Raw genomic sequence first — 26,870 nt, 5'->3', positions numbered from 1 at the left:
GAAACTTGAATGCTAAAGAACTAAGAGTGGAACGAATCTTCTATTCCAACTCTACTTCAATAGATTCGAGAGTAGAAAACAAATATCTTTGATAAGTCTAGTATAAGTGAAGTTTGTAGTATTACTTGCGTTTAGAGTTTCATCGCTTTATTCATTAGTAAAAACTATCTTTTTACCATTATCAAACAACTGCAGAGAGATAAGCTAGTGCATCAGCGTGCCTAATTTCATTCCTTGGCCTTTGATTGATGGAGATTTTGTCAAATTGCACAGCCAAATGGTGAATGACTGTCAAATATGCTGCCATCCTTTCATCTTTTGCTTGAAAAGTACCACCAAATTGATTAGCCACCAAGCGAGAATCTCTTAGCATTTGAATGTTCTTTGCTCCCAGCTTAAGTGCGACATTCATACCATAGATAACAGCTTCATATTCGGCTTCATTATTAGAGGCCGAAAAGCCTAGTCTAACTGACCTTTCAATTTTCTGTCTTTCTGGGCAGATAAGTACACAACCTAAACCAGATCCAGATGCATTTTTTGAACTGTCGGTGAAGATGGTCCAGAGAGCTTGATTACTATCAAGAATGCGCTCGCCCCCAGAATCGGATGTACTGGGTGAAAATTCTTCAGCTTGTGCAGGGAACTGAACAAAATGATCAAAAAGTTGTTCTATTTCTGCTAATTCTGGACTCAGTTGGATGTCATCCATAGGAAAATCTGCCATAAGAGAGGCTAGAGCATGCCCCTTTTCTGCAGTCCTTGGCTCATAAACTATATCATATGCGCTGAGGTAACTCGACCATTCAATCAGCCTATTTGATTCCTCCTGTTTGCCGAGGGTCTTTTGTAGAGGATATTCAGTATAAACCCTCACCGTTCTCCCCTGAAAATATGGCTTCAACCGCCGAGCTTCATGTACTAAGGCCAACGCGACTTTCTCAATTTTGGAGTAACGACTTTCTGCTGCGGTTAGTGTTTTGCTAACAAAATGAACTGGCTTTTCTTCAAAATCATCAACAAAAATGACTGCACTGGCTGCAGAGTCAGTTGCAGCAAGATAAATTCCTACAGGTTCTCCAGTCTTTGGACTAACCAAAATTGGGGGAGAGGTAAGGTAAGCTTTGACTTCAGAGAAAGCCTTTTCACAATCTTCATTCTAGGTGGATGCACCTTTTAGAATCTGAAAGAACGGCCTACATTTATCAGAGTATCGAGATATGAAACGACCGAGAGCCGCAAGACGACCTAAGAGCCTCTGTACTTCCTTTATGCAGGTAGGGGGTGGCATGTCGAGAATAGCTCGAATTTGTTCCGGGTTAGCTTCAATTCCCCTGCGGGTCATCATGAACCCTAAGAATTTGCCTGAAGATAGGCCAAATGAACATTTGGCAGGGTTAAGCCTCATTTTGTATTTCTTTAGTCGATCAAATACTTTCTGCAGGTCAGCAAGATGATCACATTCTTCACTGGACTTCACCACCATGTCGCCAATATAAACCTCCATAATAACCCCAATAAGATCAGCAAAGATAGTATTAACAAGTTTTTGGTATGTGGCCCCAACATTCTTTAGGCCGAATGGCATAACAACATAGCAATATAGGCCTCTGTCTGTGATGAATGTTGTATACTCCTGGTCATCATAGTGCAATACAATCTGATAATATCCTGAGCTTGCATCCATAAAAGATAGTTTATTGAGCTTCACATTCTTCTTTGGTACTGCTACAATGTTGGAAACCCAAGTTGGGTATTCAACTAGTCGAATAAATCCAGCCTCCAATAACTTGCCAATCTCCTTGTTCACTAAGAGTTTCCTATCTGGGGCCATTCTCCGTGGTTTCTGCCTTACCGGTTTGACTTTTGGGTAGATGTCTAATCTGTGACAAGCGACGCTCGGGGTCAATTCCGGGCATATCTGTTGGATTCCAAGCAAAGATAATTTTGTTACTTTTCAATAAGGCCACCAAAGCTTCTTTCTCTAGTTTTAGAAAGTTCTTCAGAGATGAAGGTGGTCTGACTTTCTTCTTCTCCTATCTGCACTTCTTTCAGCTTATCAACTATTGGAGGTCCCTTGGTTGGTGCCTCCCGAGGTGCTTTGGCTGCCCTCATTGGTGCTCTAGTCCAGCCCTGCTGTAATTGCTATTTCTGCTCAGTGTTGAGAATGGTGTCCTCTGACCTTAGACTTTTTATAATCATCCATCGTATGCTTATGGCATTTCAGGGATGCAATCTGGTCACTTCGGATCTTACAAGTTCCCTCTGCTGTTGGAAACTTAACAACTTGGTGATAAGTGGACACCACTGCATACATTGCATGAAGCCAATCTCTACCTAGAATGACATTATATGTGGATGGGCAGTCTACCAGAACAAAGTCAACTCCTACAACCTTAGGACCTACTGTGACTGGCAAATTAATTTTACCAACCTTTTTAGCTGGAGCACCATTAAAGCTGATAATTGGAGTATCATCTTCTTGAATAAGATCATCGTCGAGATTCATGACAGAATAGCATCCAAAGAATAGGATACAGGCAGAGCTGCCAGTGTCTATCAGAATTCTTTGGACTCTGCGGATGCCAACCCATGCTGTAATCACCACATCATCATTATAAGGATAGTAGACTCCTCGCTCATCTTCTTTAGTAAAAGTTAGTCCTCCTTCTACAATAGTCTCAGCATAGAACCCAGATTTAAAGTTGATATCGTTTTTATTGATTCCAACTACCAATTTTTTGAATCTTGCGCTTCATGCTCCATTTTCTTTCACGGTTGGATGAGCATACAGCCACCTGAGCATGACATACAGCTATCACATCGTGCTCGATCAGATTTACATGCGCCAGCTTTTAACTACCCTTTAGATTCTCCTTCAGCTGTCCCCCATCTGCCATTCTAGAGATCTCCTTCTTGAATGCATAACAATTATTCAAAGTATGGCCGAAATCATTGAAATAGTTGCATTTCTTTAACTTATCTCTTCTTCCCTCAGTATCAGGTTTCATAAGGAACGGCTTGGAGATTTTTCCTTTGAGCTTGTCATACAATTCTAAGAGACTGTCGCTGAGCTCTGGAATAGTAAGATCTTTGCTTGGGCGGCCATCTTGCTTCTGACTCTGTGAGACGCTAGTTTTGGCATCTTTGTTATGTTTCTTTATGTCTTTGTCACGATGTTGTTGTTCCTGCTTTCCTCTATCACTTGAAAAATCCCCTTGATGCTTGTACTTTGAATCTTCCTGAACAGTAGCATACCTTTCTGCTCGCACCAGCAAATCCTGAACTGTTTCTGGAGGCTTCAAAGTTAGTGAGTTGTATAAACCAGACTTATCAAAAGAAATAGCATTTTTGAAAGCTTGCGCAACAACGTCATCTGGGACATTGCTGACCTCCTTAAGCAGCACCCTGAGTTTTCTGACAAGGTCTCGAATGCTTTCTCCTTTCTCCATGTGGAGGTTGAAAAGAGTTCCATAACATTTTATGGTCTTCCGGTTGTAGCGATAATGTTTTGAGAACTTGTCGGCGAGCTGCGGAAATGTATGGATTGAACGAGGATGGAGCTCGTTAAACCATGTCAAAGCTTCTCCGCTAAGGGTAGCTTGGAACATTATGCACATCAACGTATCATTGTTATTAAAAAGAGCCATAGACGATCTGTACTTCATCAAGTGCTCATCTGGACAACCATCTACATCATCGTAGGTTGGGACTGAAGGTTGTTTGAAAGAACCGGGGAAATATAATCTCGATTTCATCTATAAAAGGAGATTCTTCAAGTCCTTTGATTGCCAGTTTATGTCGTTTATCTTCCCGAGTAGCTTTGGAATCCATGGCAGTTCTAATGAGTTCTTGGACTCGCTGCTCATTCAAGTTGTCACTATTTTCCTGCAGAGTGACATTGTTTGTGCCAACTCTGTGGGTACGGTTTCTCCTTTCAGGGCTCCAGCCTGGCTCAACAGAGTCTTGCCTACGTTGCTTGAAATTTGCTTCAACCCTATGTGGGTTTAGCTCTCTGGTTCGAGCGTAACCACCCACAGAATTGTGGAGGGCTCTGGTTCTATGGCTTCTGGCCCACTGTTGGCTACCGCTTCTATCTCCAACCATCTGATAACCTCCATTAGTCCTCCGGCGAGTGTTCCTCGAACCATTGTATCCGTATTCTGAGGAATCTGAACCTCCAGGACTACGATCAAATCTTCTGTTACCTCGAGCTGGTCTGTATTGTCCTCTTTGTAGTACCGGACTGTGAGAGTGTTGCATGTCACGCTCCAGATCGATTTGAGCCGCAGAGGAATATTCGGGAACTGACAGTGATTGTTCCTTGGGGTACTGGGAACATCTTGACACTGATATGCTTTGGTGACGCTGTGGGCTACGAACCTGTCCTAGTACAGTGTCAGGACCACCTAAACGCTCCACAATTGGAGTTCTGTGGTTTTGGGTGCTGCTGGAGGCGTGGCTCCTTGGATGATGCCTCCTCTTTTGAGACCTACTCTCCCTTGGTACGGAAGATTCCTACTGAGAGTTTTCTTCCCTAGGCCTTTTGTCGTCATTTCTCCTAAGCTGATTGTTTTCTCTGGTCAGCTTAAGCAAGATAAACATTAGAGTTTCTTCATCAGATGGGTGAGCATTATGGCTTGGATCCTAAAGGCCTGATCCAGGCCCAAGGCGGCCTTGCAAACGCCTAGGCAATATGGATGGTCCAGATTGGGTGGAAATAGCACCCGACCTAGGCCCAAGGCGTTGCTGCAGACGCTGAGGCAGCATTGATGGTCTTGCCCCAACAGATGCAAATCCGTCTCTGCGTGTGACGACTCGAGTATCCCTAGTTGCATCTTGTTCCCCTGCTGGAACAATAATTCGCAGGGTCTCCACCAAATCTTCTTCTTCATGTTGGGCGTCCAGATTTTGTGAGGGAATCTAACACGTATACTTCTTCTTCTGAGCATGAATCTCGCAAAGAAACTATGTGTCAGGCCGCCTCAAAGATTGGGGAGGCAGATTTTGTGCAATTTTTGGAGCTTGACTAGTGTCAGCCACCTTTTGATTTCTTTTGGGTCTACCAGCAGCCATTGATCGTGATATTCAATATAATAAAAGAGAAGAACGTAGTCATGGGTTGATTCCCCATAGACGGCGCCAAAAGATGTCGGGGCAAAAACTGATCTACCCAGACACTCTTAAAACAAAAACTAACCTTCTGAATATCACCACCTTTTGGAAAACAATTTCAGAACTCGCGCACCTTGTTGAACTTGTTGCATAAGAAAAAATGTTTTAGTTGTTGAGACTGAACCACTTTGTAGTTCAGTAGCTGCCTACATACCCCAGAGGGATCAAGTCTCTAAAAAATCTCTGGAGTGTGGAGTTTTTCAATGTAGTTCTGTTGCTGAAAACTCCTCATTATGTAACAATCCGGAAAACTAGAGAATCCCTGGATATGGATCCTTATCCTAGTTTTCAGTTACATTGGATAGAGGATCTCTGGATATAGATCCTTATCCTTAATTTTCAATTACATTGGATAGAGTCCAATCTCCAGATTCTGCCAGGTCTGGCTGGGCCTTGTTTTCATCTGATTACAGGCTTATAGTGAGGCTTGGCCCACATGCCATGTTGGGCCCTGGCTACGAACTAGGACTAGGCCTGCAGATATGTAGGGTCCAGTCTGGGTGTCATGTCCAGAGATCATGCCCAACTGGTCCCTAGCGGCATTGTGCTGCTGAGCATTCCGTCGAGTTGGATGTCTCACTGCACAAGTCGATCCAATGAGGCCACAAAAGAAGAGGATCAGGTAATGCCATGTGGACCATTTATGAGGGTCCACACACCTCAAAGACGCGACCTTGATCACAAATTTTGATTATTTGGTGATTGCGAGAGCAGTTACAACTTACAAGTTCCTCGTTACATATCACGTACAGTTCAACAACACAACTAATATCTAAAACTGCATGGATCTACATTATTGGAGTCTTTTAGATAAAATTGAAAGTTAAAACAGAAGTTGTGAATTGTGAGGGGTTGTCAAGTGCTTCTCTCTACGATTTTTAGCATACAATATATTTTCTCTCCATTCCGACAAACTTGGGGGAGTTGTTGTCCAGAAAATCAAATTCAAGCTTCTTAATTTAACTGTTCAGCAATGCCAAATACAGGCATACAACTTTAGTATAAGAAGGAATAACTGGACTTTACAAACGCAACACCCTTGAGGCCATGAGGAGAGAAGAAACTTGCAGCTAATTATTTGAGGACTTTTTAGTATTACCCCCCTACTAGATTAGCCAATTAGGATTTCCCCCAATTAGATGGGGAAATTAGGGTCTCTCCCCTGAGTACACACACAAAAAAAAACACGATCAATCTAGTAGGGGGGTAATACTAGTTATTTTAGTTAACCCATTATTTGACGACCTTTCCAAAGCGTGAGTCCAGAATCCAGATTCAAGTTTTCCCATAGCAGAAATGTCTCATTTATCCATATCAATATGTTCCAAAATGAAACCCCGGGAATCTAGTCTGAAGGCTATCACCGCCATTTTGAGTAGACCCAACTGTTTCCACCTTGTCCATAAATACCTGCTTTCGTCCTTGGTCTACCTATGGTAGCAACTAGTAACCATAAATGCACAAGCAAAACAAAACAAAAACGTTGTACCTGATTGGGCCTTAAATTATAGTTCCATTCAAAAGGAATATTTTACGTAATCAAAAACATATATTCTTTAAACATTCTACTCGAATTAAAATAATACAGGTCCTGTTGATACCATCAAATGAAAAACAAAAGTTTCCTCGACAGTTCCTCCTCACAAAACAAAAATTTGTCCGTGGCATGTGAAAGCGGAGACACCCAAACCATGAAATGGCCATTGGATTACATTGAGAGTTGTATATAACATCATCTGTTACTTTCCTATGGTCGAAATCTATCACCAAAGGTTTTTAGTTTACAAATTTCTGTCATGAACTTCAAGTTAAATATCTGGACACGGTTTTGAATGTGCCGGCATTTGCTGGTTCATTATCCAATTCTTTTTATTTAATCAGATACCAAAACATTACATACTATAAATAGACCCCAAGGGCGCCTTGTTATAATAAGCATTCAGTCCTCAAAAAACATTGGAGATTGTTATTGAGTTTACAAGAAAATCACCAACCAAACTCCAATGTCTTCTTCTAAGCAATTCTTAGTCACACTTGCAATTGTTGCTGTTGTTCTTCCTTCAGTTGCATTGGCAACTGAATTTGTTGTTGGAGATGCTGCTGGTTGGACCAATGATTTTGATTATGTAGCATGGGCCAAAGACAAGGAATTCAGGGTTGGCGATTCACTTCGTAAGTTACCTCCCCTTATATACTTCGAACAGTCATAGTCGTATTCATTACCCGTAAATGACAATATAAGAGTGAGGCTCAATAACTGAATGTTAGCAAGCAGCGACATCTTCAAAAAATTATCGTGCCTGCGCGCTAAGCTAACTTACTCAATATTAATAATTTCATAAGTTCTAAAACTAGATCACCAAACTTTTACTTCCAAAACCACCCTAGCTAGATCACCTAATTTTTAAAATTTTGCAGTTTTCAACTACGAAGTCGGATCTCACAATGTCTTCAAAGTGAATGGTACTGTCTTCAAGGAATGCGCTATCCCACCAAAGAACGAAGCTCTAATTTCAGGAAAAGACGTAATTACACTTTTGGCACCAGGAAATAAGTGGTACTTCTGTGGTGTAGCCACACATTGTGAGGGAGGCCAAAAGCTTGCCATCACTGTTCTACCTGCATTAGCTCCTGCCCCTGCCCCAAATGCAGCAAATGGAATCTTTGCATCAGGATATCAAGTTCTTATTGCAGCCATGGTTTCAATTGCTGTGATGTTCAGCGCGTGATGAGATTTGATTTATAAACATTAACTAAGGTGTAATTCATTGTTTGAAGATACAATCTTCCTATAAAGGGTGTAAATTATCTACACTCCTACTTGTGTTGTAATAACTTAATACTATCAATATATATGAATAAGGAAGATGAATTGCAAGTCATACATATTTGGCCTTTGTACACTATGTAGGCTTGGATCGGAAAAATCAGTTAAGAACTAAGACAGCAAGCCTACAACTAGGCTTTTTAATACAAAATACTCAAACTAATATATGAAGATGCATAAGACCTTTTAGTAGCATTACATCATCTGAGTAGTCAATGATGGAAGTCTCCTAAAGAAATTCAAAGCAGGGGATGGCATTCGATCACGAAACATCGGGTGGCGTAGATAGTAGAATCCCGATGCCATGGCCACCATTTTGGATGGAACCAAGTACAAAACTACTGCCACTACGAAACATAACCCCACAAATATTCCGGTCGCGCGTGGATCTCTCCAAGTCACCAGTGCTTGCATCCTCTCTCCTTGTGTAGCAAAATCACCCAATACAGTTTGGACTCTAGCCCCAAGTGTACGCAGCTTGTCATACCTCGCACGTACTATATCAGGTGATCTACTACTTGGCATTGTATCAAATTCTTCATCAAGCTCATCTCGATCAACCACATCGGCTTGTGAAATCTTTGCATCGAGATGTGGTAATGAGCCCCTTGATCGGAACCGATAATTCCATGCACCTACTACAAATATATAAAATGCTACTGTTGGGACAATTAGATCAGGAAACCAAACTAACATCACAAGTAAAGCATGGACCAAAAGTGTAGCCGTTGGATTCCTCCAAGAACGCGTGTCTTCAATCCACCGCAAGACATCGATCACGCCAGCAATCACGTTGATAATCCTATACCAATTTGCACGCACTTTCCTCATGCTGAACACATGCGTATCTGCATCGAGCATATACAACACAACCTCACGAGGCAACGGCGGCTCTGATCTTGACAAGTGTTGCGCTACTACCTTCGACGCCGCATTCCTCAGCAAATCTTGCTGTACCACGCCAAGTGGTTTTATATGGTGCATCAATGGCAACATAGGCTGCGTATACACATGGAAAATATCAAGCGTGGGGACTGCACGCACGAATCTCACTGCAATTTCAATATCACCCATTTTTTTCAACCCACTTGGTGTCAATAAAAGTAACGGATATGTATTTCTGTACACTCTACTCGTTTGTAATGTAGAAATACGTATCCGTACTTTACCAATGCGGTAATCTTGCCGTGTGGCTTCTTTTAAACCATTGGTTTCTTGACCACCGTAACTATCAAAAACTCCAATACTTAAAACCGTACATGGATCATATACTCGCCATGTATACTGCTCATTCCATTTAGGGTCCAATGCATCGGATATGGTTCGCGTCCGAACCCATTTCTGCCCATATTTCGCTACCGAATAAGCATCAGTAGTTCCTTTACCGTTGATTGTCTTCATCGGGATTAGATTTTTACATCCGACGATCCCAAGCTCAACCGTACCAACAGGCGGTTTCCAAAGTTGTCGTGCAGTCGGACGAAAATCACTACACACGTGAGCTGACTCATCCATCACATGATACCCGCCATCGTAACAAACTCGTAAATGCACTCTACCTCTATAACTATTTTTTTCTTCACTGGAGTCTTCAAAACTGAACCACCGGGAAACCACTTTCCGGTCATCGACCCGCCTTTCTATCGAAGCGAGTGGTATTCCAGTGACACCCAAAACCGCTGTTCCTTTTGAAAGGCGAGTTTCGAGGAGAATACCAAATGATCGCTAAATGGCTCAGCAGCTACAAATATCAAGTCCTCGTTCCATGACGGAGAACCGTCACGACTGACGGTGGATTTGGTCTTCAGTATTTGAAAACCCAATTGGACTTTGACTTGAAACGTTGACTCTCTTAACGCCGTTAATGGTAAAACATCTTGAGCTTCAATTACCGTGGCTCGCAAGTACCAAAGTTTCGGTGAAAGATAAATTTTTGATCTGCTATTCACATTAGCTACTGTATCTGATTTCCAAGCTTCTGAAAATGCTTCATCAGCTTGTGTACCAATCCACGTGGCAAGCATTAAATCACCATGATGGGCTCCACCACCTTCTAATCTATACCATTGTGGGGCCAATGGACTATCAGGTGGATCTCTTATTGGTATTTCAGTGACATCAAAACAGATTCCACCAAGAAATGATTGTGGGTCCCAAACCGAGATTTCCATAGTGGAGAGGGATTCTGGTGTGTCGCGGCTGAATGCAAAAGTTTGGTCCCATTCAAAAAACGATGTTTTTCTAGCTGGTTTCGATTTGATGTGGCAATTGGAAATTGAGATCTTGACCGTTGGGTTGTTGTTTGTTGGGAGTTGTCTTGCTTTGACTATTTTGATGAATAGATAGTGCATTTTTTCCACGAGATCGTATGTGGACCGTTCGATTGGCATACTTCTTGATGAATCTCCCATGAAGAAACTATCGGATGTTGTTTGTCGAGAAATAGGCCGGGCAGCACTGAATCCGGCTAATTTTATATCTGACGTGGATCTAGAAATCATTGAGGCCATTGGTTCTGGTTGTGGGATCCATTTATGTGTTGCTTCAAATTCCGTAAACGACTGTTTCTCAGGTTCATCTGGTGGAGCCGGCGCCGGCGGCGAGGTTACCGGAGATGCACTTGACTCTGGCGGAGGTTGATCTGGTTCTGACGGTTTCTCCACATTTTCCGGCGGCGGTGGTTCCGCCGGAGCTGGCTCTTCCGTGGGTGGTGGTGCTTCTACCGGAGGCGGAGGACTAGTCTCCGGTGGTGTGTCGGACTTTTGAGCGTCTTCGTTAGCTTTTGAATCGGATTCAGATTGATCTGGGTTCAGCGGTGTAGCCCCTTCTTCTGTCTTTGGCGGTTCAGCTTCTGGTACTGGTGTGTCGGCTTTTTCTGGCGGAGGAGGTGGAGCCGGTGGTGAAGGGGGACGGACCGGTTCATCCACATAATAGACCTTCAACCCTATTTCACCTTGGATCCAACTGAAAAAGCTCTTTTTCTCCAAAGGGAAGTAAATAAGGGCTTCTTCGCCTTTTCGAACAAACTGAGCCGAATTCAATCTGATCCGACCCAAAAAATTGTTTCTTCGGGTTGGTCCTATAATCCGATCATGATACACATCAAGTTCTACCATGTCACCAAATACATCTGATGGAGCACCAACATTGAACTCCAGAACCTCATTCCATACCGGGTTCAGATCACGGGTTACAGAACGAGTACGTTTCCTTTGCCCGTAAAAATCAACGACAACATATGGACTAGAAGTTCCATGACCATCTTTTGGTAGTAGACTTCGCGCATCCACAATTTCAACAATTAGCTTACGAGTGACACCCATGGTTTTAAGAGCGTCGATGAATCACATTAAATAGGACTTGTGAATTTGAAGGCAATATAATTACGAGTGATGAGAAATTTATCAAAAGAGCATAGAAAAATTTAATTTGAGAAGAGGAGCTATAGAGGAAGAAAGAAGAATGAAGAGTTTGAATAAAATGGAGAAGTTTTGAGTTTATAGAATGAGTGTGAGAAAGAAAGTGAAAATTGTGAGTGGCTAACAGAAGAAAGATAAGGAAAGGTGCTTAACTTCATGTGCAAGGCAGGCTTTGGTATTGGTAAAACACCCTCTTTTACAACTTTTTTTTTCATTATTATATACACAACTTTTGTAAGAGATTCTCTACCAACTTTTCCTTTTGTTTTGTTTTTATTTTCTGCATGACTTGATAGTCTTTGCTCCATTTCTCTTTGTCGGGAAATGTTTTGTGTGTTCTCAAGGATCTTAACGTCCATAGTGTAGTACTCTTTTAGGCAGAATTCTCCTTCATCGATCCTTTTTTTCTTCCTTTTAGCTAATTTGTCGTTTCATTGATTATTATGTGGGGAAATTAATTTCCAGTTAGAGTGTTTTTGTTACACTACGATGCATTCCGTGTGAAATTAAAATACAAGAAAAGAAAATGTCTGTAAGATATAGTATGCTTTATGTAAGATGTAGTATGCTTTTTCCATTATTATCAATCTTTTGTCACCGACCATTGGCTTATCTTTCACAACTTTTGAAAGTTGATATTATTGGTAATCAACTTTCAAACGAGTACCAATTCACTTTCAAATAGAGGTCCAAACGAGTACCAATTCACTTTCATGTTAATCATCCCACAACTATTATTGTTAGCAAGTTGATATGCACCAGCTAGAGAGAAGTTCAGTACTTTCACAAAATCTCGATACCAAACCCTTAAATCTTGATGATCGATATATCAGCAACTAGCTGTATTGGCAGATTACAAGGTTTACATGCAAACTGCAAAGGAAAAGTTGGATGCCTTTCGACAGCCAAGATGATTCTAGCTCAGTCACTCGAACAGTCGAACACTCCCATTCCACTTGCTGAATCTGATCTTAGACCATGTTTCATGTTTGAACAACCAATTAATCCGTGAATCTGCAAAGATTTAATTGTGGTTCAGGCTTGGTTTGGAGCCTCATAGGACCAACCAAGGCCTCCAATGGGTGGGTTTTGAAATTGTTCCTACTTTGTGTGCTGCATTTATGCTGTGCAGTGGTTAAGCTGCTTATAAGCTCAGTGGTAAACAGCAAGAAATGTAAAGCTAAAAAGGAAAGATCAAATCAGAATCTGTACAAGCTCTGTGAAGAAAAGCTTGCCAAATTACCTATAATCCGGACTGTGTTCCAAAAGCACAAACAGAAGGTTTTCTTGAAGAAACTTCAATTCTTTAGCATTTTCTTTATCATTTTTGAATTTTGACACAGGAACATCTTTACATTGAGTGTAATTGCTACAAAGATCATAAATGCAAGGCAACAAGAAAATCCCTACATGTCCACATGGAGTGCCATCACAAATGGCACCCTTAGCTCTGTGACCGGCCAACTTTGTCTAAAGACCCTTTGAATATCATCTGTATGCATGTGAGGTCTACTACCTATCACCAGTATGCAAGAATCACCTGTATGCAAGAAGCCTTACACGCACAATGAGATGAGTAGTTGTCTGAAGTACGTGCTGACCTACAATTTCTTTATACTCTCCATATATGCAACTAGTCAACTACTACTACTCTGAACCACAGTGGGCAGAAAATGGGAATGAACTAGAAACTGAAAGTTGGAGACGCTTCTAGCAATAATTCACAGGGAGGATTCATGTAGGACGTATGGTGATCAATCTTACACTTCTCCAATAAATTCACTGATGGGCTTTCTCCAGCTCTCGCCAGGTGTTCTTCCCAGACAACTCATCCTCTGTTGCAAACTCATTGAAGCAGCTTTTTCATTCACCGCCCAAATGCAGGTTAAATCCAACAAGAGGTACAATATCATATTTTCCTTGTTTCACTTGGACTTAGGTTCTGCGTCAATCTTACTAATCTTAACATTTTTATATAACAATATATACAGAGAAACACCAAAAAGTTTAATTCATCATTTTGAGACCTTTTTCATCAAAAGAATGGTGGGAGCAACCCTTTAGAATTGCTCCTTGCTCTGCCATCTCTTTGATGTTTGAGCAAAGATCGACCAAACCATATAAGTATTTGTCTGAAAGAAGAAACAATCTCCCTAAACAATTTAATTAGCAACTTGTTTGCAAACTTTACTGGATATATAATTCAATTAAACAAACTATGCTACCTAGTCATGCGTTCCAAATTACATATATTTCACTCAAAGATCTAGAGAAGCAAACAAAAGATTCTTTAAGAAGATGCATTTTGCTTCCCTCTCTTTTCTAAACATAGTATAAAGATCTTCAAAAAGTAGTGTCAGTCTCCAGATCATCAATCAGCAATTCAGTATGAGGAGCGCATGCTGGCTAAGGCAACAAGAAAATCTCTACAGTCTCCACTTGCAACTCCTTCGTAAATGGCATCCCTTAGTTCCATGCCATACTTTGTCTTGAATACCCTCTGAATATCATCCATGTCTATGCCAGCTCTATCCATTATCACCCGTACTGATGCACTTTTATCCGCTATTTTGCCCTTGATGCTTGAGTATAATATCTAAAACAAATTATGTAATTAGCTCAGATGGTAGAGCAAGTTTATTGTAGTATGAGGTTGCAAGTTTAAGACCATGGCCTCATGGTATAGAAGATCTAAGTCTAGCTATCTGTCTATTGTCCATAAAAAGTGAGAGTTGCCAGTAATTCATAATCATATGGCATTTTATACTCAACATTTTAGAGAGATCTAGAATATAAGGACTTTATCCGGCTGCCCTTATAGTTACCATTGTTTTATAATACTTGGCAGGAGCAAATAAGCATTTGACAACGCACAATATTACTATGCATGCATTCTACTAGGGGAATTGCTTGAGCATTTCACTGTACAATAGTTAACTTTGCATATTACTTTGCAGGATTGCATAAGCATTTGACAACATACAATTGTTACCTCTGCATAATGCTTGGCAGGATTGCATAAGCATTGGACAACATTTCTAATTGCATCACCAAGTTCTCCGTTGACTTCCTTCTTAAGGGACTACAAAGAGAAAAATAAGGTTGAGAAGAAAAGAAAAGGGAAACTGGTATTATGCTAATAGGCATGAATGCCGCTTATGATTTTACTTCATATAAAAGGATAATAATGGGAACTGTAAGGAAAACTTAGAAATGTTGTACCTTTTCATAGTCATGTCCATAAATTCGTTTATAGGTAGAGAATGTAATCTTAAGCTGTGGAATGCTTCTCTTACTGAATATCTCTAGGACAACAGACTCTTCAATGGCTCCTGGCCTTCCTTCCCCTGTTTTGTATAGTCTTCTTGCATCACACTTTGCAATGTGTTGGCTGATGTCCACATGGTGTGACTTGTGTGATGCTGCCATTGCAATAAGCATCTACAATACCAATTAATCCATCTCCATCATATCAGTTGTAACTGCGAATCCACGTCGTTCATAACAATTAATCATACTACGGACTACATGTGATTTGGCAGGTAATAACTAATAGCACATTTTTTGGTTCAAATGGGTTGGAACTTAAGAGTGACAGGTGATAACACCATTGTCCATACGATTATGCTTAATTGCCAACAGTGAGATTTTGCAAAGTTATCATCTAGGGGCTGTGAGCGAGCAAGTACAACATAAACTCCGATCTCAATGTAGAACACATGATAAAGATTATGCTAAGAGTGCTCATAAGTCATAATGAACATCAATACTTTGATCTAATTGTAATTAAAGGCTTTAAATGCACTTACCCTTTGATAGGGACTTGGAGGCTCAGCATTGATAATGTCTTGATCCAATTGCCTTCGGAACATAGTCTGGTACCTTTGTTTGATGAAGAGAATATGGCTTGATTTTCTACCACAGTAGATTTCAAGGAGAGACTTATAGTTGGTATCCCCATGTTCAAATGCATTTCTAGCTGTAACTGCATCTCTCTGATGTGGGTCAAGCAACCATAGAGACACAAGTGTGCCAACCTACACAGCAGGAACATTAGAAATTTAGAATTATTGCTAATTGCTAATTAGTAATTATATAGCACATCTGCTACCAGTTCTAACACAAATCAATAAAAAATTTCACAGATCAAAGATTAAGAAAGACGTGTGCCCATTACAATAAATTTTAGTCGCGTTTTGGTTGGAGGCCGACTATTAAAGTGATGGCACTAAGAATGCACGATTCTAAACAAAACTTCACCTCCAGCCATCATTTCATCATTTTAAGATGAACCCTCAAAAACATAATTATACTACACATCCTCAAACACTAAACACCCGTGAAGGCTCAGCCATCGTTTGCAATGCTTCTCATCCAGAGGCCAAAGGGTTCAGACTAGAATAGTTCAGGGGAAAAACTGAACTAAGAAATGCAACTAAGTGATGGGAAAAAGAAGAAGAAATTAAATAAAGAACCAACCTCATTTCTTTGGTCACTCAAATCTATCTTGCCCAGAAGTTTAACCAACTCTTCCCCATTCATCTCTTTGTGAGTTTCTCTTATCTGTTCAAGACTTTCCCTGCAAGCTGGAGGCAGAACCAACTTATCAAGCCCTCCCAAGGAATCCTTCATTTCCCCACAATCCATATTCCAACTTTCACCACTCATCATTGAATTATTTGCCTTGTAGAATGCAAGTGGTCAAAGTTAAGAGCACATGTAATGCAAAGACTAGTCACAACTCATAACAAGCACTGAAGCACATATGCCTTGCTGCGCAAGGCATGGATTTTACTTTTGTACCTTTGAGTCAGATTCAACGTACTATAAGAGAGTGGTCTATACACAATGGACCATTATCAGAAAAAGTGAAGACCTCATCTTAACCAAATATGTGTTTGAAGACCAGCTTTTAACCAATTAAGTGTTGTATGATGTGTAAGAAGTTGTTTTCTTGTAGAAAAGTTGAGTGTCTTGTTGTATACAAATGAAATTTCTTCGTGGGTTCCAAATAAGCGATGACTGTGAATTGGGTTCCCCTTTTTTCAACTTTTCGATGACCTTCACCTAACAATGCATGCATTAGGTTATTGTCTCCTTGTCCCAGCTTGCAACCTTAAAAACACAAGAAATTAAATATGTCACTGCAAACTCACGTACACATACATTCCCACACACCAGCAGATCAAAGTGAACCACCATAGATTTAAAAATCTGATTAAATTACCCTTTAAGAGACTCTCAAATTGACTTGCGTCGAATTCATTCTACAATTTGTCTTTAATCCTCTGAAGTACTAAAAAAAAAGGTAACAACAGCTCTAGCTGAGTTGGTCAAGGTGCACCACACTTTCAAGGAGGTCTGAAATTCGAGTTTCCTTGGGCGACCACAAGTCGATGGGAATGGATTGGATACAGCATCTGGTGTTCATGTCCCATAATAATAAGCACAATGAGGACAACAAGTCAACAACTACACCTCAACAACATCAACAAGACAACAACAACAAAAGAATCTGTTTGGAGTGTGAGCCCAAAAGAAGTGGGTTTAAGTTAATAGAGCCCAATGCCACACTTGTAAGGCTATTCAGCAGCAGCACTACCCTTGTGTTTATGCCAGCCTCCAGCTTCTTTGTGAAGGCAGAACTCCTTAACTTCAGCACATAACATGTACCAAAATTTTCTTAAATCTTTGATTAGCCGAATGTTTAGCTGTGATTAGAGATAAATAACAATGAAGTTGTGGAGCTGATTGAAAGACAAATCTACATACCGAATTTTCACTTTGCCCATGCAAGAGGTGTTCCATCTCTACATGGCTAGGATATTAAGAGATGCAAACATGAAAGTATGGTGAAACACCTCAAACACTAAGAAACCAAAGTAAGAATATAATTATTCCTCTATGAAAGCAAACCCAAAAGGATTTCCAATTCCTTTCTCATTTGTAAAGGCATGCATGCATGTATATAAACCCTTCAGATATGAATTCATTTATTCATCCCTAGTTATCACAACATCTCAACAAGAAAAAACACACAACAACAAAGTATTCTATTATGGCAACCTGGTCTCTACCTAATAACCTTATGCGCTCCTATGAAGATTTTCAACCCTCATCTAATTGGGTAGGAGAAGAAGATGTTGATACTTTTGTGATCCACCTTCCCGGTAATTTTTATTTTCCCTGATTTTGTCAATTTTAATTTAGATTTATAAGCTAGCTTTTGTTAATTTCAAATTTTAACCAAACAGGATTAGTATAACTCAATGTCACTTTAGAACAGTATACAAATGTCCATAGACCGAATCATGCATATCACTAAGCACATGCAATACCACTCACAAACTGGGTTGCTAGGCATTCCGAACGGGGAAATAAATATCCAGCCCAATGTTTATGGGCTGCATCATTTGCAACATTAAAAAGGCTTATATTAACAAGATTTCACTTAACATTTGTCCTCTTCAACCTCATCAATGAGCATTATATAATCTTGTAATGTCTACAGGTTTCAGAAAGGAGCACCTAAGGATTCAAATAGACACTAATGGCAACTTAAAAATCAGTGGAGAATGTCCCATCGAGGGTAACCGATGGAGTCGCTTCCGCAAGGAATTTAGTGCGCCACAAAATTGTAACACAAATGAAATTACTGCAAAATTCGCTGGAGGACTTCTCTATGTCAAATTTCCAAATAAAATTAGCGATGTCATAGAACAAGATGAACGAGAACGAAAACAAGTAGCTCCAGCTGATGAAAACACAATGAATGAGAAGAAGAAATCAGACCAAGTATCGGGTAGTCTTACTACTGGGCCTGGGAAAGTGAATGGTCCAATCTGTACTCAATCTTTGGTACAAAGCTACAAGCCTACATTTGGTGGATTGGGCTCAAGTTTAAGGAAGCATAAGGTCTTGGTTGCTGGTATTGTAATCACCGCGGCTGTTGTAGTTGTTCTCGGGGTTTATGGTTTACATAAACTTAGGTCCCCTGCAGGAGAAGATTTGAACTAGTCTTTGTTTATATTATCAAATCTTCATTCTAAAACGCTAAAATAAATGTGTAATCTCATCGAAAAATTATACAATTTGAACTTTCCTATGTGTTCTTTTAAGCAATTCTTCTTTTATTTTGCTCACTACTAGACGTTGTGCGTTTTGCTTAAAACACTGTTGACTGTAGATAAGGGTCGCAAATTTTAAAGTAGTTTAGATTAGGGCTATTTAACTTTTTGGCCACTTTTTAATTGGATAATTTGCAATTGGTCACCAATTGATCGTTTATTTGTATTTGGGCTAAAATTGACGGTTGACTGCGTTGATTTTGAGTTGACCGTCTTGTTCCATCTATAATTTTCTAAAAATGGCTAAATGTCTGCACATGCTATACACGTGACTTATTTGTGGACCAAACACAAATATTACTATTAATAGTATGACCAAATACTAAAAATTCTAAGTAATAGTCAAACACACAAAATCTAAGATTTGATTCAATGGTCATATATATAAGAATCTTTTTGTGACCACAACTTAACCAACTTACATCATGCATCTAAGCCAAGTTAATTTAAAAAAATATCGAAAAAAAAAACAAGTTAATTAATATACACACGCAAATACGACCCAAAAGTGATGGGTGGAAGCAAAACAAGATGCATATTATTAATTTTTGTATAATTGTACGAATTAAATAGTCTCGATCATTACACAATTTTTTTGTAGTAGGAGCAAAATGAAATTTCACGAATATTATTATGAACGCATTTGAGGTTGTCATAATTCAATTCCTATACTTAGAGATTAGAAGGTGTTTGCTTTTTATTAGTTTTTATACTAAAATAATTGTAAGATATTGTTCAAATTTGACTATCTCAAGCCTAAATTTGAACAAGATTATTATATCTATATAAAGATGATCGATTGGAGAACACCTCGTACAATTTATTACCAGTGTTAGTCATGGGGTTGAACAATCTATTGTTGATTCAATTGCTATCATTAGGTATAAATTAAAATATAATAAATGTTTGTAAAAGAGATCGAGTGGATATTTGAGTGGCCAGTTTATCCAATTAAAAAGTTTTAACTTTCAAGGAAGCGGTGGTGAACTTATGCTAATGGGAGAGGTGGAAGAATATAAGGGGTATAATAGATAATATAATTTTTTAAGGGTGAGTTTATAGACGTAACAAGGAGAATATTAACACTCTAAAATTATTGTTTAATGGTATCAAAAACATAAAATTGTGCACCCCAATTAGCAGCTAATTTTATATCAATATAGAGTTGGTTATTGTATTTAGGGTAGAGGATGTCCAAACGAGTACCCGGCCCGAATTCGACTTTTCAGGTTTTGAACATGAAAAGTCGGACCGGTTTTCAATGGGTTGGGTTCGGAGTCGGGTATTTTGTTGAGAAGTGTGACCAAACCCTACCCTAACCCTATATTTCGAGTACCCATCGGGCTCGGGTTCGGGTTTCTAGTAGGATTTCTAGTAGGATAAAGTCCGGTATAAATGAAAAAAAAATACAATAAAAAACTTTATTTGAAATATATATCTACATTTTATTCCTCCTTCGGCTATCCGGCCACTAATCTTTCAAACAAAATAAAACTTCTAATGAATTTAAAAGTAATTATCACCTATACTCGGACATAATTATTTGATATGATTTAAAAATATATGGATTCAGAATGAACTATAGACACATGATCACGTGTAATTACTGAACAAATTGGAAATCCCGACATAAATTTTTTCATAATCCAATATATAAAATAACTCATCATTGTAAACATGAATGAGATCATAATCCAAATATTTATCTAAGTCATTCTTTTATATGAGATTAGTAGTCTGCAATTGAAATCGGATTTGGGGTTCGAGTTCGATTTCGGGGTTTTAGCCCTTTTAACGGGTTTAGGGCTAAATTATTGTATCGGGCTCGGGTTGGTCCGGGTTTAGAGAGTGTGACCAAACCCTATCCTATGTATTTCGGTTTGGGTTCGGGTTCGGATTTTGTCGGGTTCAGGTAGGGTTTGGTGCGGGTATTTTGTTCAGATTTTGGCCGGGTTTCGGGCAAGATGGACATTCCTAATTTAGGGTCAATTATCAATTACATGAAAGATGCATCATAATTAGAGCATACAATCGAAATTAGAACAAATTTAGGGATTTTATTAAATGCCCAAGTCTTATCTCAAAATTAAGGTCTGGCCCTAAAGTCACTACACCATTTGGGTGATTTTGTAACGCACATAATTTTGACATTCTAACGGTTTCTAACCGTTAGTAGTGTGCTAACGGTAGGTAAGCGTAAGCAATCATAGTTTTCCGTTTGTGAATATCGAACAATTAGTTTAATTATTTTCTTACGGTATACTAACACATGCTTGCCGTTGGAAACGTCAAAAATTAGAAATAAAATAAAAAAGAAACATAATTCCAAAGCTAAAGCCTAATGAGTCTGAAGCCCATGCTCATCTCCCTCTCGTCAGTTTATCAAATAAAGGGCTGCTCAAATCATGACCGCTATGTCTTATAGATAAAGGTTCTTTCTTTATTCTGATCATCTCTCTTTTCTTCTTTATTTGTTTAGACATTGTGAAAATCTGGATTTTTTTCGTCTTCCTTTTCGTTTAAATTCTCGTTTTTGTTTTTGCATACTTAGGGTTTTAGAGGATGTGTTGGAAAACGAATTACTGTGTTTATGATAAGAACTATCGATTTTGTCGCTCAAATTTTCAATTTTGGAATTAAGGTTTTGTGTATTAAGGTTTTGTGTTAGTTGTTGAAGAGCTCTAAGTTTTCTTCTTAACTGCCATAAATCTTGTTTTGTTTTGATCTCTTAGTCAGACAAAACACTTACCAGAGTTGTTTAATTTTAATATACTTGGTTTCAATTTTTTTTTTCCTCTGTCCGTTTTGATTTTGATTTGGTGTTGTTGCTGATCTTTTATGATTGCAGGTCAGCTATGATCATTGCTAAATATTGAAGGGCTTTTGCTGAGAAGTGGAACCTTGGTGAAAAGTGTAAAATTTTCTACCCATCCTCCACAAGTGGGTATCTTCTAAACTTAACAGGTATGTGGTTGGCCGAGTTTATGAATGTATGTTATTAGATTCAGTGATGGTTATTTTATTAAAGATTTTTCATATCATTTAATGATAAGATTTTTATTTTCAAGCTTATATTTTGATTGAAATATTTTGTTACAAATTCATATTTGATTGGGTTACTTAATCATATATTTTGATAGATTTTGCTTAATGCAATTTTGATTGGGGATACTTATTTAAATTTATGAGCGGATTGTTCTCCCTTTACATCTGCAACATGTTTAATGATTTGACTCAAACGTGTTTTCTAGATGCTTAACTTGTGCCAGATAATGTGCTTCACATTCTATGTGTTTAGGTCATAAAAGTGAGGCTGTAATTACTTTTGACTCGTCTAGTTAATTCCTTATGAAAGCTAACACTTGAAAGGAGAGAGTTAATTAATGGAGTGATGGAGAAGATGGTGATGGGGTTGCCTATATGGTGTTTTTCAGCCTTTGTAGGTGGAAGGGATCCATCTGAATGAAACTGTAGTATTGTATGTTGGCTGAATTTAGGCATTAAGTCGTGGCCAAAGTAAGTGCTTTCATATTTGTTTTCTTTCACTTAGTCAAGTATTGATTCATGGCTGGCGTAGTTAGATCTAACTTTATTTTTGTTCCTAGAGTTGGGGTTATACCCCAAAACAGTTCCCACCCCCAAAAATCCTTTCCATTGAAATTCGAAATAGAGTTCACTTTGCCTAAATTGCTTCTTCTCTTAAGCTTGTGTGTTTTACACTTCTTTAATGTGGAACAATTACTACACCTGAATTCAAGAAATAGGACACACTCTTAAGGCTATATACCCCGTCTTAAATTAAGAACGATAATTGCCGTCTTAAATTGTCTTAACCCGTCGCAGTTGTTTTTCAAGTTGACTAAGGTTGACTCAAGGACATTAGTTTTCGTCCCAAATACGAGACGAGACAAGTTGTCTTTTCTGGTTTCGGTGACCGTCGTAGATGATTTTTCAGAGAGAAGGTGATTGCCCACGCCCCCAATATATCAATATCCCGCCCAGTAGTTTCATTATCCGGCCCAATATTTCTTTCTTTCATAACCCTAACCTAGTGTAAAAGGAAATTGAGACTTTGGTGGGAATGATTTGACAGTAAGAGCTGCATCTCTCTCAAAATCGGCAAGAGTTGCATCTCTCTCAAGTTTTGGTAACCCCCTCATCTCTCTCTCAAGTTTTTGTATCTCTCTCTATTTTATCAATTTTCGTTTTAGTTCACTACCTCAATTTCTGAACTCAAATTTTTGTTTTTGTTTCAATATAACAAAAGTTTTTAGCTGAAGTGTTGAAGTGGTTTTGCAGTTTCCCACTAAAAAAAAAAAAAATGGAGTCTTGCGAAAAAGGAAGCAAAGAACATTGCAGGACATCAGATCGGAGCAGCAAATGACGAGGCGCCATCGGTTAATGGAAATTTGTTGCTTATTGCTCCACTTCTCATCAGTCTTTTATTCATATAAATTCAATAACACAAATGAACTATTGGAATGTTGTAATGAGTTTGTTAAACATTTGGTGTACAGGTGTCACATTGGAATGAACATAAAGAAGAATGTGAAAGATTAGAACAACAAATGAGACGTGTCGATGTCTTACATGATTTCCCGTTTACATTCTCTAAGGAAGCAACGGTCCAGGTAATTATATGATCATGTGATTGAGCACACACACTTGTTATGGATTGGATTAATTTTTTAATTTTTTGTTATGTCTGTAGTAGATATGTGAAAAGAGGAGGAGTCGTTCGTTTCTTATGGATAGGAGTCTCCATAAAGTAGGAATGTGGAAATACGAGTGTAATTGCTCGGGTCAAGTTCATCTTGTTATTCAAGGTTGGTTAACAATTCTTATCGCTCACGTTTTATTCACATGGATTTGTACATTTAATGTTTACAACAAGTTTATGAACATGAATGGGCATCCTTAATGGGCTAGCTTGCATGTACCATCTGTCATTGCCGTATGGTGATTACTTTAGGATGGAATGGGAAAGTGGGAACCGTAGTGCGAAGCGAATGCCAAAGTTGGAGCAATATTCTAGTATAAGTAAACACTAGTGAAAATGTAGGCCGAGCTCAAATCATATAAATAACAAGGAAAGTTGACTTCATGATAGCTTGAAAGAACAAGAGTTAATCATATCTTATCACTTAGGCATTTTCTCTAGGTTATTTTAATGGACTTGCTCTCAGTTTTTATCACTGAGTTGAGAATTTCACCAATCCAAATGTCAACTATTCATAGAGTTTCATGGAATCCATACACACCGTGAAGAATGTCCACTGTACTAGCTTTAGGCAAGGACATCAACTGTGTATTTTTTGTTTAGTTTTTAAAGTAGGATTTGGTGGACTGTTTTATGAGAATTGATTCAAAGCACCTTTTTGAAGCTGTAAGCACCGCAATTTTGAACAATATTTTTCCTTTTGTATTTGGACCACCATTTTGGTGAGATGGAGGGAGACAAAATCACTACAGGCGGGCTGACAGTGATGAAGGGACTTAGGGACTGGCAATCTAGACAAATATCCATAATGTCTTTGTTTTAGAACAGGAGGAGAAATGATTGGTAGCATTTTGTAAAATCAAAAGAACATCAGGTTTTCATTTAGTTCAAAAAATCAATATTTTATTGACCATGTATTAGATTAAGAAATTAAGAAAAAGCTTTTTACGGTGGTTACAATCATACCCACCCATGAGAGAAACTATGGCTCGACTACTGCCTCGTCTAGTGCTCCCACATGGCCACATGCCCACACGTACTTTTATGTTTGATGTCTATAACACAGTACCACTAATATTTGATGCACGTACTCATGGTCTCTTTTTCAAGTTAGTCACGCCAAGCAGTTTTAAAGAAACTATCATAAGCAAATGTATTGATCAAATAAATGGGGTACGCATTGTTGGAAGATATGAAAATACAAATGTGTACACATTTCCTCATGGGGACTATATCTAGAGTGTTAGAAGATTTGTAATATACATCTAATTTTATTTCTTCCCTTGTATTCACAAGTGTTATTATATTGGTAGGGTTGATGATGAGTGGAGCCTTCACAGTGACTCATGCCCCTGCTGTGGTATATTTTATCTCTTACTTTTTCTATGGTTCTGTCACAAATAACATGTTAATTTATTTTTGAAATAAATATGCAGAACCAGTAATTCCAATCTCAATACAGTTGAGATGTTGGAAGGACTACTATAAATGGAGGTCTCTCCCACTACATTCACCTATTGCGTTGTTACTTCATTGGGTACGGGATTCCTTAGTTTAGTAGTTCAAACATGAGAGCCATTAAAAATTTTATTGTTATTTTTTTCACCTGCCAGCTATTCTTCATTATTTGCATATGGATCTTTTGTTTACTATAGACTCATAGATTTGATTTTGATTAAGTAAATGTTTGTTGCTTTCTTGGGTTTTAATTCAGTAAAGTGTATATACTGTAGACTAGAGACTAATACGTGTCACGTTCTTCATATACCCACACACACACACACACATATATATATATATATACAAGATTTATATTCTTTTGATTGGTAACTATCCTTGTTTTGATATTCAGTCCAAGTAAGTTGTCCTTCTTTTAAGAACGTGTGATGAAAAGCAGTTTAAGGCCATACCGCGTTATGTGGTGACCATATATAGTTTTATTAAACCCTTGCACAATAACTGATCTTCAACTTCTGCAGCCTTTAACTCAAGCTCCTCACTAGATCTGACTGTCTTTGGCTTTTACTTTCTTAACTCCTATTTTCCGGTTTGGCAACATCGTTGGCGCCATTCCTTTGGAGTGGTGGCTAGGACGTGGAGCCCCCTTGGATCCTTATTTGAAAGGCTTATTAGTAAGTTTCCTCCAAAAGGAACTAAAGCCGTGTGACTAAAAAGTTGCGCCTGATGAGTCGTGGAGACTCAGACATGTACCAAGCTAACTTATCATATTGAAATTACTTTTCGCATCTGGTTGTTTCTCTTTGTTAACTACTTCGTTAACTTATCATATTGAAATCCATTTGACACCATCCCAAACTAATCCAAGGAAACAACTCATGAGACATTCTTTTTTTTTGCTAAGGGTAATTGTATTAAAAAGATAAATTTTGAAGTACAAAAAATTTCGTAGTACAAAGAACTCATGAGACATTCTATTTTCTATATGAGATGTTATACTTTTTATGTGTCGACATCCATTATTAATTCTCATAGTTCATCTAATTGAGGTGAGGCTATATTCTTGTAGCAAATCCATCGGGGATTATGTGGCAAAAGTTTTCTTCTGTTGCTAATCGGACCTAATCAAAGGAAGGCTAAACATGTATTTAGGGGTTTTACTTTTTTTTGGGCAATTAGATATTTTATTTTTAAATTAAATATCATTGTTTCTATTCCTAATGTTTCCAGGACATATAGTTGATTAGGCATTTACAGTAGCCTTTAATCCGATGTTTGATCCGTTACTTAAGGCATCGCGAGAGGCAACCAAATGACCAATACTGGAATTAAGGTATCCCATTTCTTTACAGTCTTTGCATACAATTCTACATTGGTTGATAATGTTTGATCTTGCAATGAATTCTTCTTGAACACTTAAAGAATCATCTCATCCTTGCATATTTACTTAATTAATGTTACATAAAAAAAAAAGCAACTAACATTTCAATATATAAAACCTTAACCACTCAACCCATTTCTGTTTTATATGTTTTAGATGTATCACTGCACAATGAATACATATATGAACTTGGAATTAGTATGTAGTGCCTTTTCTTCTTCAAGTTTCTAGCTCTGAAAGTAAACTGCATTGCATATTCTAGTATTATGGATGGTAATTATTAAGGTTAATGACAACAATATGCTCATGTGTCGTAATTTATTCTGCTCTACATTAATGTCCATACATCATATCTGTTATGTGGTGTTTCTCTTATATCCTGAAGGAAGCTGAAATAGATATAGGTTTGTGTGATGTCGGCGCTGCAATAATCCAGGAGGTCATGGAGTCATATGAGGTTGAAATAAATGGAAAGATCTTTCAAGGTATAGTTGTTATGTTTGGAGATTGTTACTATACATTTCTAGTCGTTTATAGTAGATTTAAAATCTTAATGCTTTTATTACTTGCACTATGTATTTGGATGCTATTATGATGATACTTGGTGTAGTGCTTTTTTTTCTTGGATCATTGAGCTGATTTTAGCTTTTCTTAAGGGAACTATTTAAAAACCAATAATGATGCATACATAGAAATTATGTATTATCGGTGTGCGGTGATTTGCGATGAAAGTTTTCGGGAAAAGAAATCCAAGCATGGCATG

At 38.4% G+C, this 26,870-nt stretch overlaps 5 protein-coding genes across 5 annotated transcripts; 2 read left to right on the top strand and 3 right to left on the bottom strand.

Annotated features, from left to right (window-relative positions):
* Positions 1 to 1,950: 1,950 nt before the first annotated feature.
* Positions 1,951 to 3,650, bottom strand: LOC147483890 (uncharacterized). Its single transcript, XM_086579669.1, has 3 exons — positions 2,864 to 3,650; positions 2,183 to 2,670; positions 1,951 to 2,133 (listed from the first exon to the last, which is right to left on the bottom strand). Exons 1-3 carry the CDS (start codon positions 3,648 to 3,650, stop codon positions 1,951 to 1,953), a joined length of 1,458 nt encoding a protein of 485 aa, XP_086435795.1.
* A 3,454-nt stretch (positions 3,651 to 7,104) lies between these two features.
* On the top strand, positions 7,105 to 8,059 carry LOC147483889 (blue copper protein 1a-like). Its single transcript, XM_086576390.1, has 2 exons — positions 7,105 to 7,347; positions 7,594 to 8,059. Exons 1-2 carry the CDS (start codon positions 7,179 to 7,181, stop codon positions 7,902 to 7,904), a joined length of 480 nt encoding a protein of 159 aa, XP_086432516.1. The 5' UTR covers positions 7,105 to 7,178; the 3' UTR covers positions 7,905 to 8,059.
* LOC147483888 (C2 calcium/lipid-binding plant phosphoribosyltransferase family protein) lies at positions 7,997 to 11,473 on the bottom strand. The gene is given in 2 exon segments (XM_086576388.1): positions 7,997 to 9,711; positions 9,714 to 11,473. Coding segments are annotated over 2 exon segments (3,126 nt in total). The 5' UTR covers positions 11,326 to 11,473; the 3' UTR covers positions 7,997 to 8,197.
* A 2,109-nt stretch (positions 11,474 to 13,582) lies between these two features.
* On the bottom strand, positions 13,583 to 16,184 carry LOC147483887 (uncharacterized). Its single transcript, XM_086580031.1, has 5 exons — positions 15,901 to 16,184; positions 15,231 to 15,458; positions 14,644 to 14,862; positions 14,414 to 14,503; positions 13,583 to 14,017 (listed from the first exon to the last, which is right to left on the bottom strand). Exons 1-5 carry the CDS (start codon positions 16,090 to 16,092, stop codon positions 13,805 to 13,807), a joined length of 942 nt encoding a protein of 313 aa, XP_086436157.1. The 5' UTR covers positions 16,093 to 16,184; the 3' UTR covers positions 13,583 to 13,804.
* A 1,228-nt stretch (positions 16,185 to 17,412) lies between these two features.
* On the top strand, positions 17,413 to 18,528 carry LOC147483886 (uncharacterized). Its single transcript, XM_086580032.1, has 2 exons — positions 17,413 to 17,591; positions 17,933 to 18,528. Exons 1-2 carry the CDS (start codon positions 17,480 to 17,482, stop codon positions 18,436 to 18,438), a joined length of 618 nt encoding a protein of 205 aa, XP_086436158.1. The 5' UTR covers positions 17,413 to 17,479; the 3' UTR covers positions 18,439 to 18,528.
* The last annotated feature ends 8,342 nt before the right edge of the window (positions 18,529 to 26,870 follow it).

Source organism: Coptis chinensis, chromosome 8 (assembly GCF_015680905.1).
Source record: "Coptis chinensis isolate HL-2020 chromosome 8, ASM1568090v1, whole genome shotgun sequence".
Classification (NCBI taxonomy): Eukaryota; Viridiplantae; Streptophyta; class Magnoliopsida; order Ranunculales; family Ranunculaceae; genus Coptis; species Coptis chinensis.
Note: the sequence above shows the minus strand (reverse complement) of the source record. Positions and strands in the feature narration are given on the sequence as shown.